The sequence below is a fragment of the Rhea americana genome, unplaced genomic scaffold (genome assembly GCF_003343005.1).
Source record: "Rhea americana isolate MKP2758 unplaced genomic scaffold, rheAme1 scaffold_51, whole genome shotgun sequence".
Classification (NCBI taxonomy): domain Eukaryota; kingdom Metazoa; phylum Chordata; class Aves; order Rheiformes; family Rheidae; genus Rhea; species Rhea americana.
Genome location: NW_028186657.1, coordinates 1,422,411 through 1,440,722, shown reverse-complemented (window position 1 = coordinate 1,440,722; position 18,312 = coordinate 1,422,411). Strand labels below are relative to the sequence as shown.

Below are 18,312 nucleotides of genomic sequence, written 5' to 3'. Positions count from 1 at the left end.
AAAAAAAAAAAAAAAAAAGTAGTTTATTACAAAAAATGGTACAATTTGAACCTACTGTACAGCATTAAACAACTATGTTTTAAAGAAATAGGCAGTAAGTATTCAGTTTCTCATTTTATAAATAAAGAAATTACCTCTAAAAAAAGAACTTGAATAAATACTACGGCTGAACTGCCTCAGCGTGCACACATCATTGATGCACCTTTCCTGGACTCGGATCACTGTCTTACCACCTTCCAGCCTCTCACTTCCAGCCTCTCCCATAGTTTAAAAAGAAAAAACCTGTTGCCAATTTCAAAGCCAAACAAGAGACTCATCCTAACTTCAAATTCTATGTTTCTTAATTCAGGCTCCATACATGAAGGCTCCGAAACTGTCTTTGTGCTGGCACAGATACCTCCAGAATGGTATCTTTGTTTTATATATGATTTGGACAAAGACACTTTATTTTCTCCAGTTGAATCAGGTTTTTAGTAAGGACAAAAAGAGTTTAGTACAAGTCTTCCCACTTCTACAGAATGAAAGACTTGACTTTTATTAGATTATGTGCACATTTTCATTTCTTTCAAACAAATATTTGTTTTCACAGGTTATATAATGACTTTAGCAGRGGATTTATTGTAAGAAGTGATACTGCTGAGAAAGTGTGCACACAATGTCAAATAATCAGTGGCAAATAAATTAGTATTTAATAACTCAGTATTTCTACAGCGTGTCCAGCATTTACTAGGTCCACTGAAAAAAGTATTACCAAACACCTTTTGGGGGAGGGCAATAATATGGATAAAACTCACTGGCTTTCTTATTTTGATTTACAGCTATTCAAAGAAGTCAATGCAACTCAGACCAACAGCCATCAGAAACATTGATAAAACCTTTGTTCTACTAGTTACCTATCTGAAAAATATTTATGTCAAAAGGAAAAATTAACTCATGATTGGAAATAGAAATGCCATTCCACTTAATCACTGTCCATTCACAATTCCCATCTTGTTATAGAATCATAAGCAAAACACTACTCTCTGTGTTGTAACCCTTCTTAACGTTTTTCCACAATCCTCAATTCCCTAAGTGTTACAATAGCATAAATAAAATGCAACCATATTCACACAGAAGGAGCTTTCCCACAATACAGAGATACATGGAGTCTGTGGTCACTGTCCTTTCCATCACCTCTGTGGGAAATATTGGTCTCATATAGCAGGACTGTTCATATTTTACAATACAATTGGTTTTGGACATGCTTTTGATCACAGGTCACAGCTCTTCTAACACCTGCACTAAATACTAACTAAGCCTCATAGAATGGAAAATTGCAATGCTAAAGTTAAGAATTAAAATAAAAGTTCAAAAGTTACAGTCAGCTTCCCAGGCAACTGGCTCCACACTGGCACCTATCAAAACATACAAACGTGACTGTCACATTACAAAAAAACCCAGTTATTTGCAGTGATTCTTCATACTAATAATTCAAGTGGTTCCTTGCATGTAAGTGTCATATAGTCTTTAATAATTTCATGCGTCATTTATTGCAAAAAAGTTTTATAAAATATTTCCTAACATCTTTTTAAATTTTAAAGAAAATGTACATTAGGTACAGGTGCCCTAACCGGGTATGAGGGGGTGCTGTAACATATTTCCCCCGTCCCCTTCAAAAAATGTTTACTACTTGGTGAAGATTTCAGAGGAAAAATAGGAMAAGTTCAGTCTCAGATTTCTTTCAGTCCTGATGAGCTGGTGCTCTTCGTGGCAGTGTAGTGAGGTTCCATAAAAACAGCAGTTGACTAGTGTCTCTGAGCTGAAAAGGGGAGAGAAAGGGAAAATGGTTAAATGTCTTCCAGTATATATTGCAAAAGTAGGAAAGCAAAATCTGAGATGGCCAAAAAAGTTACCAGTTCACCTGTTCAGTTTTATGCACTGTGTGCAGAAGACAAAAGAAAAAAAAATATTTGCATTATTATAAGACATATACAAGTGAACAAACTCCTCAGTTGACTGGAGTTTTTGGAGAAGCTACCATACTAATCTGTGCTATGGCTCACCCCATTTTAACATTGAGAGAATTTTTAAAGTAGTTTAGAGTAGTTAATGAAGGAGGAAGATTAATATACAAAGTCTCTACAATGAAATACAGTTTATAACATAAAACTACAGTTGTTATTGTAGTGGCACTCTGAATGTGTACTAGAGCTATCAAGACCTGAAGAATACAAGGGAGCACCAAAGTATAAAGCTGCTAAGCATGTTTCTTGTTATTTATTGCTCGTTTCCCCATTTTCTCCATACAATGCTAATAAAGTAATGATAAAGCAGATAAAAACAGTCCAGGTCATAACTATTGCATGAGACCGCCACCAGTCAGTAACCATTTAGCAGAGTACAGAGTAGTATAGTCTGCACTGACTTGCCACTTCTGTGACGTTGAAAAACAGAGTTAAACAACAGTATCAGCTGGAAGAGACCATCACAGGTCATTTGGTCTAACCTCTTGCTCAAAAAAACAGACAAGGGAACAAAAAAAAGTTCCAGTAGAAGCAGGCCAGTCACACTGATTCCTTTTACAATTCTGTTGTGCTCAAACTGCCAAAATTACTTTTGCTGTAAATATACATTTTTCAGCACTGCCAACACTATTGTGAACAGAGCACAGTTAAAGTAAGAGACTCAGAACGTGGTCATGAAAGTCCCAAAGTTCCTTCTAAACAGACAACTCTCCTGAGCAACAACCAAAAGAGATACAAAAAATGAGAAATAAAACACAGGAATTTGTCCTAATACAATAGGAAGCAAGGAAGAGAAGGAGTATAACTCTGGATTTCTCAATCAATCAGCTGCTCATTGTGCCAAGAAAGGACAATATAAAACACAGAAAAATAATTCATTTTATATCCTATATAATGCAGTAGAAAGAATTAAAACATGAATGAAATTTTGGGAAACTTGATACAAAAAAGAAGAAATAAGGAGTAATTATGAAAGGTAACACATCTAGGCAAAGATGTGTCTAGTTGCTGCACACAGACAGTCAAGTTAAAGAATCACATAGATATTTGTTCTAACACCCAACAGATCCTCATTTGGATATGATACTCAATTATTATATAATGCATATTTTTATATCCATTTTTAACTATGTTCCATCCCAAGATGCATGACAAAAACATGCAGAACCTCTCTAAAGAGCAGGAGGTTAAACAAAGTTCTGTATAGGAAGAACTACTGCATTTTTTCCTCTGTATTAAATAGCACATACTCTTGGTGCAGGTAACTAAACACCAAACTATTCCAGGTTGCAAAACATCTGATACTGGTCATTAAAATCATAGGGCCAATATGAACTTCTCCAAAATAAGACTAATATTAAATTAGTGTTGTGTATCCATGAAGTCTTGCAAAAAGAAGTTTTTATAGCATGTGACAGAACCCAACTCTACTCAGAAATATCAGAAATTCTATAAAAGGTAGGATGACAGYTCAGTCAATATTCTCAAACACATGCACTTCCAAACTCAAGCCTCAATGACTTTTTAGTTAGCAAAGTTCTGTGATCTGCAAAGGAATAAACACGACAAGAATTGGGTTCAATTATCTGACCCTGTATACAATTAACTAGTTTGTCTCAATAAATGAGCAATTAACTAACACAAGTGTTCACTCTTTCTGACGATATGCAGTTTTACATTTTACACCTCATCTACCAATGCAGCAATTGCAATAGCCACAGTGCTTTTCAGAATCAATACCTGGCAAAATCTGATCATTACAACATGGCACTCCTGTTACTAAACAAGCCAGTTCCTACAGCTTTCTACTACTTTTTTATTCTTTTCACTGAAAGACTCCAGAATACCCTAACCTAGCACCAGGCAGCTTCTCCTCCTGAAGTTTATATGCCCACACTAGTGAATCCAGGAATGTTACTAGTTTCATATCCACAATGATGGTCAAGTCTTGTGTTTTACCAGCAACAAATCTCAGATTACAAAAACCAAACCCAATACATATCCAATAACTAATCTCAAACTTAATGCAATAGGATTGTACTGGATCAAATTCTTTTATGTTCATACAGCATAGTAAAAATAATGAATTATTCATGTAAATCAAACTCTATTTACAGTGTGTTCTCCTCACTGTCCTATTTTGTCTCAATCTTAAAAAAGATATAAAGAACATGCATGCATCTGTATGAAATCTAAGTAGTAAATACACATCTAGGGTCAAATTCCCAATAATCTTAAGTATCTGTTTGTGCTTTGAATTCCATTGTGTTTGGCATACCTTTAAAGTTAAGCATGTATATTAAGTCTTAACCTAAACACAGACACTCCCCTCACGTCAGGGCTTTGGAAAGAAAAAGTGGGGGGGGGGAGGGGGAAACAACTTCATTTTCTCAGAACAGTGGCTCCCTAACTACGGTCCACATGCCGCTTGTGAGTTTCTCGTCGAGATCTTGCTGCTCATGTTTTCAGTTCTCCTCCTTGTTTTATCTACTACGTTTCATTAAAAAGACTAAAATGTCAGTGCCTATAATYACAGAAAACAGATGAACTGTGCACAAGGTGATTCCTACTAAGATGTGATCCGCACAAAAACGCTGCTGGTTTAAGGGATACGATCTTATTTTTAAATTGTTCTTTTGCCTTTATAATACAACTGTCACGGTATTTAATCTGATCATGTAATTCAAAATTTAATAAGTCTAAAGAGAAACTTAGTATGGATCTTTTCAAGAAAATACATGTCAATCCTGACATCAGGTTAGGTCAGGGAGAACAAGCTATAAGCTATATTTGAGGTGTTCAAAAAGAAGAGGGAAATAAAATAACAGGTTGTTCATTACCTCTCTCCTAGCCTGTTTGCATATGATTAGTTGATAACATAGTGCCCCCTTCACTTAAGGCAGGGCTTAAAGCAGACAGACCTGCCAATTTCACTGAAAACTTCAGTGCCCCCAGTGAGAATCCACAGTGGTCTGTCAGACACTGTAAGGGAGCAGCAGGACTCGTCAGTCTGATGTAAAAAGCTGCCATTTGTTGAGACCTATGGTAGAAAACATCCAGTTAACAGAAGTAAAGAATTCATTCATGATGGTTAAAAAAAAAGAAAAAAGAAAAGAAAAAAAGAAGGTAACACGCTTGCCGCCCTGAATTCCTGTGAATTCCTACCGGGCAGATTTCTTTGACTTCTTTTGCTTTCTAGAAAACAGGGTATCATGAAAAAATACTAAAAACTCACAGAAAAATCAGATATCAACTTTTTCAAGCTCAAATTGTACTTGACCCRCATGAGTTTATCTTATACAGAAATAACACAGCATACAGCAAACAAAAACAGCAGATAGCAAAACAAAGTATCTGCCATACGTAGAGAGACACTGTACTGTCCACAAAGAGCCAGTGCTCAAAGTCAAAGCGACCCTATGAAATTCTGGTGGGCAAAGTAACTGTCGCAAATAAGTGAAAACTTAAGTAATGGATTTCAATTCATGGTGACCATTACCTTTTCAGTATTTCATAGTAAAAAAACAAATTTAGAGCACCATCTCTTCTAAAGTGGTAGCATCTTGCACCATTCTGCAGTGCGGCCAGTGATAAACCAGAGTTTTTCATATACTAAAAAATGTAAAGACAAGGGTAGCAGCTAGGTAGACTACTTGCTATTGCAGCAATTCAACTGTTAAACAAATCTCTAGCTAACCATTACTTCCTTCCATGTTTTAGAGTTGTCTTGCTTTCTAAGAATGGACATGAAGAACACCAGCTATTCCTCTCCCTTGTACAACATGACTCCCAGATGAGACACCATTTYTTCCCTCTAACTAAAAAGACAGGAGTTGAAATTGTGTCTTCTTTTGGCTTTGTATGTTCACACAAAACAACGCACAGTAGCGTACACTATATTAGTTTTGGACAAGCTACCAAGAACTTCTTTATTACWGCAATTAATTTGCTTAAAAGAGAAGCAGGTGGCTCATAGTATATAAAGCATATTGCAGATTCTTTCAATTTGGCTTCTTGTTTCTTAAGACTTTTTTTTTTTTTTAAAAAAAATCCCCATTTGGTCCCTTACACCATCTACAAACTGAAATTCAAAGCCTTTTTCCCAGTGATGTTATATCTATTGAAGTGACTGTAGCACTAAAGAAAACTACGACAACAAAAGGTGAAAAAGCAAATAGATGAGTTGCTCTCAGCGAAACCATGACTCTGAAGTCAAAATTCTTAGAAAAAGAAGTTGTCTAAAAATAGATTTATTTCAAGAGAAGGTTTCTAACTATTGCAGAACTTTGCTATTCCAAACATACACTCGTTATTTGCATGCTTGTCAAAAACAATAAATGTAGAATATTTTGTGATGGAATCTTTGTATTGTTACAGTGAAGTTTGCTCGAGCGTGCTATATATGGATTTAGCACAGACCAGTGAGGAATAAGCTTGGACTGGATCCAAGCTGCCCAGTTTAAATGTAATCGTTCTTTATGGGGGTTTCTGGCTCAATAGCAGTATTTTGTATAGAAAAGGTTTAATGTAGGAACAACATATGGAAATARGCTCCTCAGATATCGTGACTGAAAAATAAAACCACACCTGTGCAGTCACTGATCTTTTATACTCCTCGAAGCCCACAAAGCACAGGGCAGAGGAACGATGCTCGTCCTGAGGACGTCCCTAGGGTGAGCTACGCAGGGCAGCGACACGGAGCACGGCGGACGAAAGGCACCAAGAGCCCAGTTGCCGCAAGGACTGAAGTGTCCCTGGAGAGCAAGGGCGCGAGGCTGCCGAGCGGCCGGAGCCCGCTCAGCCCCCGCGCCCCGGCCCGGCGYGCCCCAGTCGCCCGCTGAGCTCGCTCGCTCCACCGTATAATCCGTGACCTGCCGATCAGCATCTTCCCTCGGAGGGCTCGGCTCCCCCGCGAGCCGCAGCACACCTACCCCTCTCTAGGCAGTATTTTGAAGTAGTTTTTTCCAACTTCCGGACTATGGATTCACCATAAAAATTACCACCAGTAATAAAGGCAGGCATGGGTGTTTTCAGACAAACGCTGATAGGATTTATGGCCTTCTATGGCTTATGGCCCGGTATCATGAAAATTTCCATCACTCAACTCCAGTTTACACAGCTGCTTTCCTGGGAGTTATCACGGTAATACAGCTTTTGGGTTTTTTTAATGGGAAAATTCTCCAGGTGCCGAGTGCCGGAGAGAAAGCAGCACAGCTTTTCAAAGCACTTGCTTTCCCTCTTCAAAGCAAAAGCAGAAAGACAATAGTCAAGTCATTGGGGAGAAGAAAAGGCAGCCCAGAAGGACAAGGAAAGTAAAAATAGCAGCTCTCCCATCACATACTTTAAAGGAAAACACACAGTTTTAAAAGTAGATGTCCCAACATTTAAGAATACTTACAGTAACATAAATGCATCTTTAGGAAGCTAACGCTTTTTCCAAATACAAAACTATGCAACAGAAGAAACAGCAAATGTTGCAAAACTGCTACAAATTCAAGTTCTACCTAGTTATAAGGAGTGATTTATCTTCCAGGTGATGAACTACTAAAAAKAAAGCAGAGCTGCTGGACTCCTCTACATCCTAAGAGGATCCTTAACACCAGGGTCTTAATTGCCAGGAAAACCAATAGTCATAATGCATTCCTCAGTTACTGTAACACACAGTATCAACAATTTCTAAAAAAACCTGCCAAAACCAGCATCTTTATATAAACTTATCTGAAGAGACTAGGTCCCTAAATCCTCAATATTCTTGAAAAATCTCAAAAAAGGCTTATTTTTTCCCTAAAATAGTTAAACACTACCAGTATGATATTCCAACCAAAAAATACTCAACATTTAAAATCTTCACATATAATTATTAATGACAACTTGTAAAGATTTTTTTTTCATACTAGCAGAAATACAGGAAAATATTTTTGATTTCTGTCTTTTCTGGGGAGGAAGCTGGTTTTGGTAGCAAGACTTCTTTCTTGGTTTTGTTGAAAGGCTTGTTGGGAATCAGTGGAATGATTTAGGAGCTTTCACAAACATCTTCCCAGTGTCTTTAAAGCATCCAAGTTAAATAAACATCACAAAACCAGTAACAGTAATCCGATAAATATTATCTCCTCTTATTGCTCATGCTTCAGCCACTTGATACTAAAGTATTACAATCTCTAGCAAAAATAAATTCCCTGGTATTTTTTTTAACAAAAAAGGAAAAGGAAGAAGTGCAAAGGAGACAAAATTTATTCCCATTAGGAAAACATTAGAGAGGGCTAAAAGAAAACAATTTTGTTGCCAGTCACCTTCCAATTAACACTCCATGTGTCACTAACAGAAGAGCATATGATCTATGAGCAAAAGCAACTAGACCATTTCTAGTTCTAGCAAACACAACAAATTATTCACCTACACCTCACCACATTCACCTACATCCCTGTAAAAAATGCTGACTGAGTTTAGGTCTGATTTTACTGCTGATGTCTTAGGAAAGTTAATGCAATATGCCTTAATATTGCAGTAKCAAAATGACTCCAGTTTTAAAGATGATCAAAACGACTAGACTACATGAAACAGCCTACCAGTATTTACACAGATAGCTAGCTGTGTGGCAACGGGACTATGTGTTCAGGTCATACAGAAAAGCTAGAGGTTGTCACCCTGCCTAAACTTATTTTAGAAGTCTAGTTTTAGTTCCTTTTCATGAGTTACTATTACCAAAACTTGTACTATATGCTTTGAAATTCTGAACCACTGCAGGACTGTTAAACACCAGTTTAACATTAAGTACACATTAACATTTAACATTAAGTATACCTAATGCTTTCTCGAGCCAAACAAAATCCTAAGTGTTATTAAAAATTAAAACAAAAAAAMCCATAAATCTTGCATTTCTTAGTAAATATTTGTTTGGAACTGTATCCGCTCACTTTTCGGACAAAGCAAGTGTCTTCTTCCCCTTTATGCACCCGTTAGCACAGCAAAGCAAATGGGCAAAGAGCCTGTGACCAGAACCACGCTCCGCTTCCACGGCGGCACCTCCGCGCGACAGCACCACACGTGCCCGTGAGAACACAGCCTGCCTTCCAAGTCACAGACTCAGAGCACACGGCTGGCACACACACGAACATTGCTTATTCATATCGCATATTGGATATCAAAACCCTCAGCAAACAAACACGAAAACTGACCCAAATGCTTTATTAAAAAAAAGAAAGCTCATTTAAAGTTGACGGTTTATATAAATAATATCATCATCATTTTATGTAGAAGCAGCCCCTTGGCAGGAGATAGGGTGCAGTTGTACTACACCTGGAAGCTAGGAATGTATTTTTAGAGGGCCATATTCCCATTAACCCCAGTGTGATTGCTGCGTGGCTGAGAAYAGGACCACATGGGGCAGAATACCTCAGCATGGGCACATTTATGCAAAGATTCAGTTTTTCCAAAGTCAGAATTGTTAATAAGAAAATTACAGAAAGCAAAGCTGCAACAGGGTCCGGATAGGTCATCTGTTCTATCCCATCCTTGAGCAGGATGAACTTACCTATCCCATTCCTGCCAGGGATTTGCCCCACCTATTATTTTTTAAAGCTTCTAATTCTGTAAATAATGGAGCTCCCCAAAGAACCACCAGGGCTTCACTCTTAAAATTAGAAGAAATAGTCAAGTGCCTAATCTTAAATCTCTTTCTTGTAATTTTAACTATTATTTCTTGTCCTAGTTCCAACTAAATGGAAACATACTTCCCCTTTGTCTCTGCACCTATCCTACAGTTATTTGCAGACTTCCRATATTTGCAGTTTCAATAGCCTTTTCTTCTCTGGACTGAGGAACAAAGTCAGAAATAGCAAAGAAAATGGCACAGAAATCACATTACAGTTTTTCAAAGTACATGTGGCCCTGATCTTGAAAATAACTAGTGTAACATGTAGCCCAAATAAACKCCACAGAGCCATTTGTCTTCATGAACTGTTTGGAAGAGCAAAGCCTGAATTTAAACTTGGAACAGGGGATCGTTAGTTCCCAGYTTCAACTTACACCTGCAGCCTGCTTTCTGAACATTATCCTCTTGGACCATGAGTACGTATATAGGAAAAACCAAGACTGTTCATCTCCATCAGGACAAGCACAGGAAACAGCAATTTACATCACTGTGCATACGCAAACTATCTGAGAAAGTTATGCAGACATGCAAGACAACCTCTTAGCCCCATTTGCCTCCCTGCTGGAAGCGTAAGGCRGCTCAGGTCTTCCAGGATACAGAAGACTTTTTTTTATGAATGGCATTTATTTTCCATGTCGTTTATCCTACTTCATACCAACATCATCAATGATTTTTCTTGAAATAAGTGAGGTCACGGACCTGAGCTGATTTCGGATGTCAATAAATGGGGCTGTGCTAGCCAATGCTGCAATTCCACCCTAAATACAGTTATCTCTAGCTGCTGAACCTGATACCACCAACAAAACTGTGCACGGATAAAGCATGCCAATAAGCCAGTCTGTAAGCCCTTGTCTCCTTAACTATGCCTCAGAACTGCTGTTTTTCTTCCTATCCTTTTCATAGAAGGATAGCTAGTTCGCAGTTTCCACTTAAAAAAAAATATATATATAGATTAGTCTAAGTTATACTATAGATTAGTATGTATTTCACAGCTAATCTGTAAAAAAGATTGCAATGTTCTAGTAAATCATAGGATAACTATGATCTACTATTAGAAAGCAACAATTAAACAAACCAAACCAAACACAGTCCTCAGAGGTACTTCTGAGTTACGGAAGAATCACTGCCATTCTAGAAGACTTTTGTAAAACTCCACATAAAGTGCTGTATACAGTTCTTACCACTGATATCCAAGAAAGATGAGTTCAAACTAGGACATGTGCAAAGAAATGCCAGTAAGATGAGCAGGGAAGAGAAAACCCGTCTTACAAGAGGATGTTATTTTGCCTAGTTAAATGGCCGCACTCTATAAATACACTAGGAGGATAAACACGATAGTAAGGAAACTATTTAAACTAAAATAAAAAGTCATCTCAAAGAACAGCAACTGAGGTATTTTAAATGCTGAAATTGTCTTTATGATTGTTAACGACCATATATCCAAAAAGAGGTCCTTCTCACTATTAATTAAGAATGCTTTGAGGCTAAATACTTGCATCCACATCTCACATAACAGGATTTAATGGTTCTTTGTATAAGTTGATAGCTACTACAAAGGTTGCCAATACATAGACTTCTAACCAACCTTATATTAAATGTGGACAACCTCCAATCAATACAGCCGTATCAGAAGAAACCCAAAAGTTAGTTAGTTATGCAAGGAGACTTCTGTTGCTACTAATAAAACTTGCATTATTCATAGGGATGATTTTACTATACTATTGCAGTTATGGCCTGTGTATACCCACAAAAGGAGATCTTTATCAAAAGGTATGCTACTACATCCTATGCTAAGAATAAGTCACACAATTAATGTAAGTATAGCCTAAACTAACATAAAATCCTGTAATAAGCCACTCGACTTCCACAGGCTTGATTTATATTCTGGAAAGAGGTTAAGTTTAAACAGTTGACTTATGTGACAAAGACACACATTCCAGTAGAATTTTTCTGCAGGCTCTTGCCTCCTGCTGAACATGCAGAGTAACAKTCTCAGGCAACCAACCCATACTTCTCCTCCTTATAGTATCTCCTCTCTTTTCCTTCAGGTTTCGTAAGACTTTTCTATTTATATCTCTACAAAATTAAACTGAAAATAAAAATGGAAAGATACAGCATCTCAGCACCACTTTAACTACTATAAACTCTRTACTGAAAGATCACTTTCATGTTTGCTTGTTTGTACACAGGAAACCTACACTGTTAYCAAGTGGCTTATGACAAAAATTTTGCCATCTTGCTACCTTTGTAATTATAAGCTTACTAAACTTTTCTTCCAATTCACAGTCCTAGCTATAACAGTTAGAATGAAGTGATTGCACTGCATTGACCAAATTTGCTTAATCTTGTACTTCTATAGAATGSAATTCCAAAGAGCAGATGAACTGAAACTGCCTTGCACTGATTATTAGCTTTTTTCCTGAACTCTTCAGCCAAGCAGCCAGTTCTATTTGCCCACTGCACTGCACAGGACACTCCTGAGCACAGTGAATAATGCTACCGAGGGCTAGCTATTAAGATTTGTTTTCCAAGGTTCATGTTCTTATTCTATAATGACAACTTATGCAAAAGTTTATGGACACTATGAATGGAAATTAGGTTCAGGACTTCASTGGGTGAGCTAGAAAAGAACCTGAGGCTAGCAACGCAAAAAGCAACTTCCATTGATATGATCCTTCTTAATCTAATCACATTTAGAAACTGCTCCTTTTTTTGATATTCTGCAACATGCTGAAAAACGATTCTGCTAGACCTTGCACAACTGGCCTAAATTAAAAGCAGAGAAACTWGTGCCTCTCCCCCAAACAGCCTTCTTAGTGAAGTAGCTCTCAGTTATCTTGTTTCCAAACTAATAATAATTCTACTCTTATGTAAAATAACACACATTATGATCAGGGATGCTTGGCTTATTTAAGTGTTACCATATAAAATTATAACTCTGATTAGAAAAATAAAAAATGCTCARTTTACCACAGAATTCTCAAGAGAAATGTAAACACGTAACATTTGCTTCTGGCTTCATTCACGAAGTGATCACACTTTCAAACACTCCTTTTAAAGGACATGTCTGTAAATACTGGAATAATTATTTTCCTAAACATTTAACTGAATTTAAAGATCTTTAAGGGCAGAGTATGCTGGTATTAAAAACTCATCACCATTCCTCACTCCACCTGCCAGCTGAAATACCATGTGTATTCAACAACCACCTAGAGGAAATTTGTTAATTCAAAAATATATCATCTGCAGTTTATTATATTTAACTGATACAAAACTTACGAGTCACTCTATGCTGATGCTTGTCTTCACAAGACACAGGCTGCCTGCAAGGGTTGCGCAGCATAATTACACAGATGTGCTATCCTGGCACTGCAAAGACATGCTCCTGTCATCAAGTTAAATCATTTATACTGCCAATCTAGAGATGGTAGACGCGTACCAAACCRTAACAGTGGTCCACGCTCAAACAGTTAACATCACTGGGATGAGATGGGTGTGTAAGTTCGTGTTTTTTGCAGTTAGAGAATACAAAGCTTTGGCCTAGCTTAAAGATCTTTAAAGCTGTATGCAGTATCCATACCACTGTAACCAAGGTTACTTAGTGTAACAACCAGACTTCGTCTTAAGCCCAATATTCACTCCACTGTCAATTATGTTATATCTAGACATTCGGCTACTCTTTAATGAAGAGAGAAGAGTAAAAGAGAGAAAAAAAATGACAGTACAACTAGGATATTTTTGACCTAATATAATGTGGTCTCACATGAAAAAAAATTTAATCTATCAGTTCTGAGACCAGTTAAGTCTAAAATGATGATGCACATTCACTACAGACTATGAAGCTTAATGACGACTCCTTAAAAGACTGATCAACCAAGTGTTATAATTAAGACTCAAAGTGCCTTTTCTAACTGTTCTTTTGAACATGAAACAATCTAAAAAAACCTCCCCTCAAAACCTATTGCTCTCCTATCTCAGATGTAACCACCTGAGCAAACTTTGACTATGTACGCTCTAGCTCTATTTTAACTCTATATGGGTTAAGAGTTAAGTGTACAAAGCTTCCGGGTCTTAAAAAACAAAAGCAAACAAACAGCCCCCCCCCCCCCGACTTAGTAAATATTTCTACTGCTACTTGGCCCAGAACAGCTGCAGCATAACCAGTTTGTCTGAGCTGCTGAATCTGAAGAAGCTAGCGCAGMCATCTAAACCATGTTGCATGGGTTCTCGGCTTCAGAAAGCAGACTGCTTTAGTAACAAAGATTTATTTACTTAAAGAGAGCAACTGTTTCTGTTTGCAGGAAAGAATACATAGGAGTGAAACAGGATTTTTCACATTATGAAATTTGTGTGTTTATCACATTCAAAAAGCATTGACATTTTCCATAACAGAATGCCAAGGAAAAGCTAATATATTTGGAATCTCAATTACCATACATTTATCAGGAAATTTGGACTGCCATGTGTTCAACACTTTAGATTTCAGATAGTTCTGTGGGCACAACAGAACAATATAAAAGGGTTAAAAGAAACTGAATGCTTTGGAAAGACCACACAGTAGCATGAATGTATAAAATTTAGGATTAAGTTAAAATGATTTTAAGCATTTGATGATTAAATCCTTGGTTTCATTTTCATGTCTGTTTAAAATCTAATTTCAACCTAACCTTAAATTTTTGCATCTGTCATGATTGCCTACATGGGCAACTACAGAAAGAATACTGGATGAAAACTGCTCTAGGATGAAGGTTGACAAATTCTTCACAAGACAGTACAAGGCTGAAACAGGAGTGGGTGGGAAAAGACAGGGTAACTCGTATGGTCAGATAAGGACCAAAACTAGAAGGGGGGTGGGGTGGGAAGTGAAGTCAGTTGCATGAAGTTGCCCAAGACTGAGCAACAGACATGCAAGAAAAGCTAAAGTAACAGTGGAGAGTGGGTCTGATTAGCTTTTGACAGATGAAAAAAATGGAAAAAGTTTTCCCACTGCACAAGTAACATTATTCACAGTCCTTATTCAAATAGAGGAAATAAAACCTAATTAAGGGAAAATTTTGATGAATCTCATCTAAAACAGAAAGCCCTTTACAGAGCTAATTTTGAAATGAAAGGGACAGATAATTGCTTAATCTTGAAATTAAGACTGAAGTATACCAATAGTACTTTATATCAAGCAGTTATCTTTAAGAATGAGTAGAAAAAGGACAATTTACTTTTTAAAAGGGTGTCCTCTATACACGGTATACATATAAAATACTAACATCCTGAAAATTTTTCAAGGCTTTTTGAGAAACACACACAAATAATTCAGATTTAGTCAATTTTATTTACAGTTTGTGTTTTTTTTTTTTACATTTCAGAGCATTACACAATTACATATTCTCATTTTCTGACCTGCAAACAGATACCTTAAACGGAAATATTTAAAAAAAAAAAAAAAAAAAAGAGTTAGATACATCCAAAATGCAACAATTACACATCTGACAATTCACAAAGTGTAATTTATTAGGACGTATCCTAAGAATTTAGGAACAACCAGTCAGGAGAAAATCTGACCAATTTAAGCAATCAATTATTYACACATTCAAAAACAAAGCCTCTCTTAATCTAAACCTCCAGGCAAATGGCCTGAAAGATTTCTTCAGGAAGAAAGACCAGAAGTTATGATTCACATCTATGCAGCATTAACAGCCCTTGATCCCAAATACTGAGCAACTTCTCAGCTTTGTCTTAGAGCTACAGGCATCCCTCTCAGCTTCTCAGACCCTGAAGTGTTATGGTTGTGCCCCCATGTGCATAGAAAGGCTGAGTGTTTAAGAAGTGGTCACTAAGATAAAACCCCATTTAATCTGGTCTTTAAATTACAYGGATTTTTCTTCCTTAAAAATTTAAGTCTTCTAATGTCATTTAAACTGGCCCTCATGGACTGGAGCTTCTTGTCTTAACATGTTTACACATGCTTTGGACCCACTTGCACCGGCCAGACTAAATACATTAGAAACTATTTGAAATAATGTTTAAAGACCATTTAGACAAGGCTTACRTTTCTATACTTCCCTGATGGGCCACAATAAAATAAAATAAAATAAAATATCACAGCTACTACTTTCATCCCTTGTGTTAACCCTTTGCCACACAGCAACTAGGTACATACTGGGTAGAAACTACTAAAAAATTCCCTGCAAATAAGCTGCCTTTCAGCTGAGGCTATGGCTCCTATGCATTGGATGTTCGAGGAATTAAAAAAATAAAATAAAATAAAAAATAAAAATAAAACAAAAACAAAAACCAACTCACTTGAAAAATACTGAAATTCTTACTTTAGGCTAATTATGATTGCATGTTCAATTTGTTTAACTTTCAATAAACCGCTACAAATGGAACAATTTTAGTATAAAAACAGCAGTCAACCGAGTGCAACTTCTGACTTGGTAAGTCCTTCATGGTAGTTCTTTAACTAGGCTATGAATTTTGTGGAGCCTTCAGATTTCTTGCCTACCTTACTTTCCATGTTCACGTTTCAAACTGTGTCAGCAGGGCCCGAACTTCGGGAGTCAGCTGCTTAGCAGCCTTAGCTGCCTCTGTGATGGCCTTGCGGTAAAGGCCCTTTCTCTTCTTATTAAAGCGCAACTGGAAGTTTTCTAAAAAGGGGGATAGTTGTGAAAGAGCAAGAAAAGATGTTGTTGGGGACCCAAACCACGATATACGAGCCTCCTGTCGAACTAAAAGGCCATTATCTTTCCGGCTCACAGTTATGGTAAGAATACGGGCTGGCCACCAAGGGAAGCCATAAATCTTGGCCCAAACAATGTCCCCTACACATATGGTCCTGCCATCTGGTGTGACACATTTAGAGACGTTTTTGGAAAAGACTTTCATTTTCAAGGAATTACTGAGCTTTTTCTCTTCCTTTGAGGAGGAGGAGGAGGAGGAGGAGGAGGAAGGTGCATGCATGCTGCCTGGAGGAAAATCAAAGCTTTCAGTAGAGCTACACTCAGAGTTGGTAGATTTCAAATCATCTGTGCTATCACTACTACAAACTGATGCACTGGAAGAGTCAGATTTCTTTTGATTAAGGGTCATATAAACCGTTATATTGCTTTTGCTGCCTCTCTTGCCCAATGTCTGGTGTTCATCCTGATCAACAGTTACATGCACTTGACTTGTGTCCTGAACCTCACTGCTGGCCTCTTCAGGGCCTTTTGAGGGGCTCTGATTTTCTGAAGGGGCCTCACCTGCTGAGCGGGTGGAGGAGCAGCGAGACTGGGGCTTAGTTGCCATCTTGCCACTCCGTATTTTCTCAAGTCCTGTCTTGAGAGAAGAGTCATTTTCTTCATTTCGATATCTTTGTGGCTTTAAACGCAATCGGGGTGGGAGGGAACCTGAGCTGGTGTTCTGAAGACGCCGTGTGAAGTGGACCTTCGAATGTGCATTTTTGGAAGAGGAGGTTGCACTCTGCTTCTTTTGTGCCTTTTCTTTGGCCATTTTCAAGACTTCCCGAGCTTTTGCATGATCCATGTTTTTGCTCTGGAGAACTTTTTTTGTATTTAACTGCGCTTTCGAAGTATTTGCTTGTGCAGAAACTTTAACTACTCTGCTTCTGCTGTGAGCAATATTTGAAACCTTGACTACAGCATTCCTTTTCTGGCTTTCATTTTGGCTTTTTCCATCCACTTTATGGTCAGTCTTAAGTTTTTTATTCACAGTAGTCACACTCTCATTTCTTCGTTTTTTATTATCATCATATTTTGAAGAGTCACTTGCATTGCCACCTTTTTTAATTTCCTTTTTTTCTGCAACAACACTGTTTTTGCATTTGTCACACAAGACCTGCCTGGGTCGTAGCTTGATAGCATTCATAATAGAAGTGGGTTCCTCCCTGTACATTTTACGCTTGGGCCGCTTAATTTTTCGGGGTGGAGGCTGAGGTATTGATTGGTTATAGGTGTCCCTGATAAACAAAGGGGGAGGATATGGTGCTCCCTCATGAAAGAGAGGAGGTGGTTTAGAAGTCCATAGGCTTTTAGCTAAGCTAGGTTCTGATGGCTGCATGGGAGAAGAGTCATCAGGGACTGCAGCATTAGATTCACACTTCACTTGTGCCTCATCTTGGAATGGTTTACTTTGGAGCTGCATGGCTTCAGGTTTATCCTTGTATTCCCTTTTAGGAAATATAGTCACAGGGATTCCATGGGGTCCAAACCTTAAAGAGAAAAAGAAAGAACACATTAAAGGTTGAGAGATCTTTTACTGCATTTTAAAAAAAGTTTCAGAAGCTGTCTACCATACCCTGCCCTACTTCAAGTTTTCCAAAAGCAGAATACCAAAACCAAGTCAGCAGAGAATGTGAAATACAGTTTCACTATCAACAAGTTTTGTTGTATCAAACATACATACAACTATACCAAAGCAGCCCTGAATATGTTACACAAAAAATTTGACTAGAGACTACATTAAAAGATCTCTATGTTCTTAGAAAACGCTTAAAAACACACAAACTTCATACTCAATAAGGCATTCCCTCAGCTCCAAATCTGCACAAGATTAATTTCTATATTAAGTCAATTTAAGTGAGGAAAGCATTTTCATTGCTTTACATAATTCTTCAATTTTTGGCACAGCACAAAACCCTGAGCTTGTTCTAGATTTAATCATGGC

General features: G+C 37.5%; 1 protein-coding gene across 2 annotated transcripts in view; it reads right to left on the bottom strand.

Annotated features, from left to right (window-relative positions):
- Nucleotides 1-18,312, bottom strand: part of PWWP2A (PWWP domain containing 2A) — a 32,290-nt gene that overhangs the window by 922 nt on the left and 13,056 nt on the right. Inside the window, exons 2-3 of one of the 2 annotated variants that reach the window (XM_085317871.1) lie at nucleotides 16,154-17,857; nucleotides 1-1,798 (exon numbers count right to left, since the gene is read on the bottom strand). The exon at nucleotides 1-1,798 is cut by the window's left edge and continues 922 nt beyond it. In XM_085317871.1, the coding sequence (XP_085173997.1) occupies nucleotides 16,168-17,857 (1,690 nt within the window). In that variant the 3' untranslated portion in view covers nucleotides 1-1,798; nucleotides 16,154-16,167. Of the gene's footprint in view, nucleotides 1,799-15,003; nucleotides 17,858-18,312 lie in introns of those variants that run through there. The other variant, XM_085317870.1, reaches the window with a different exon arrangement.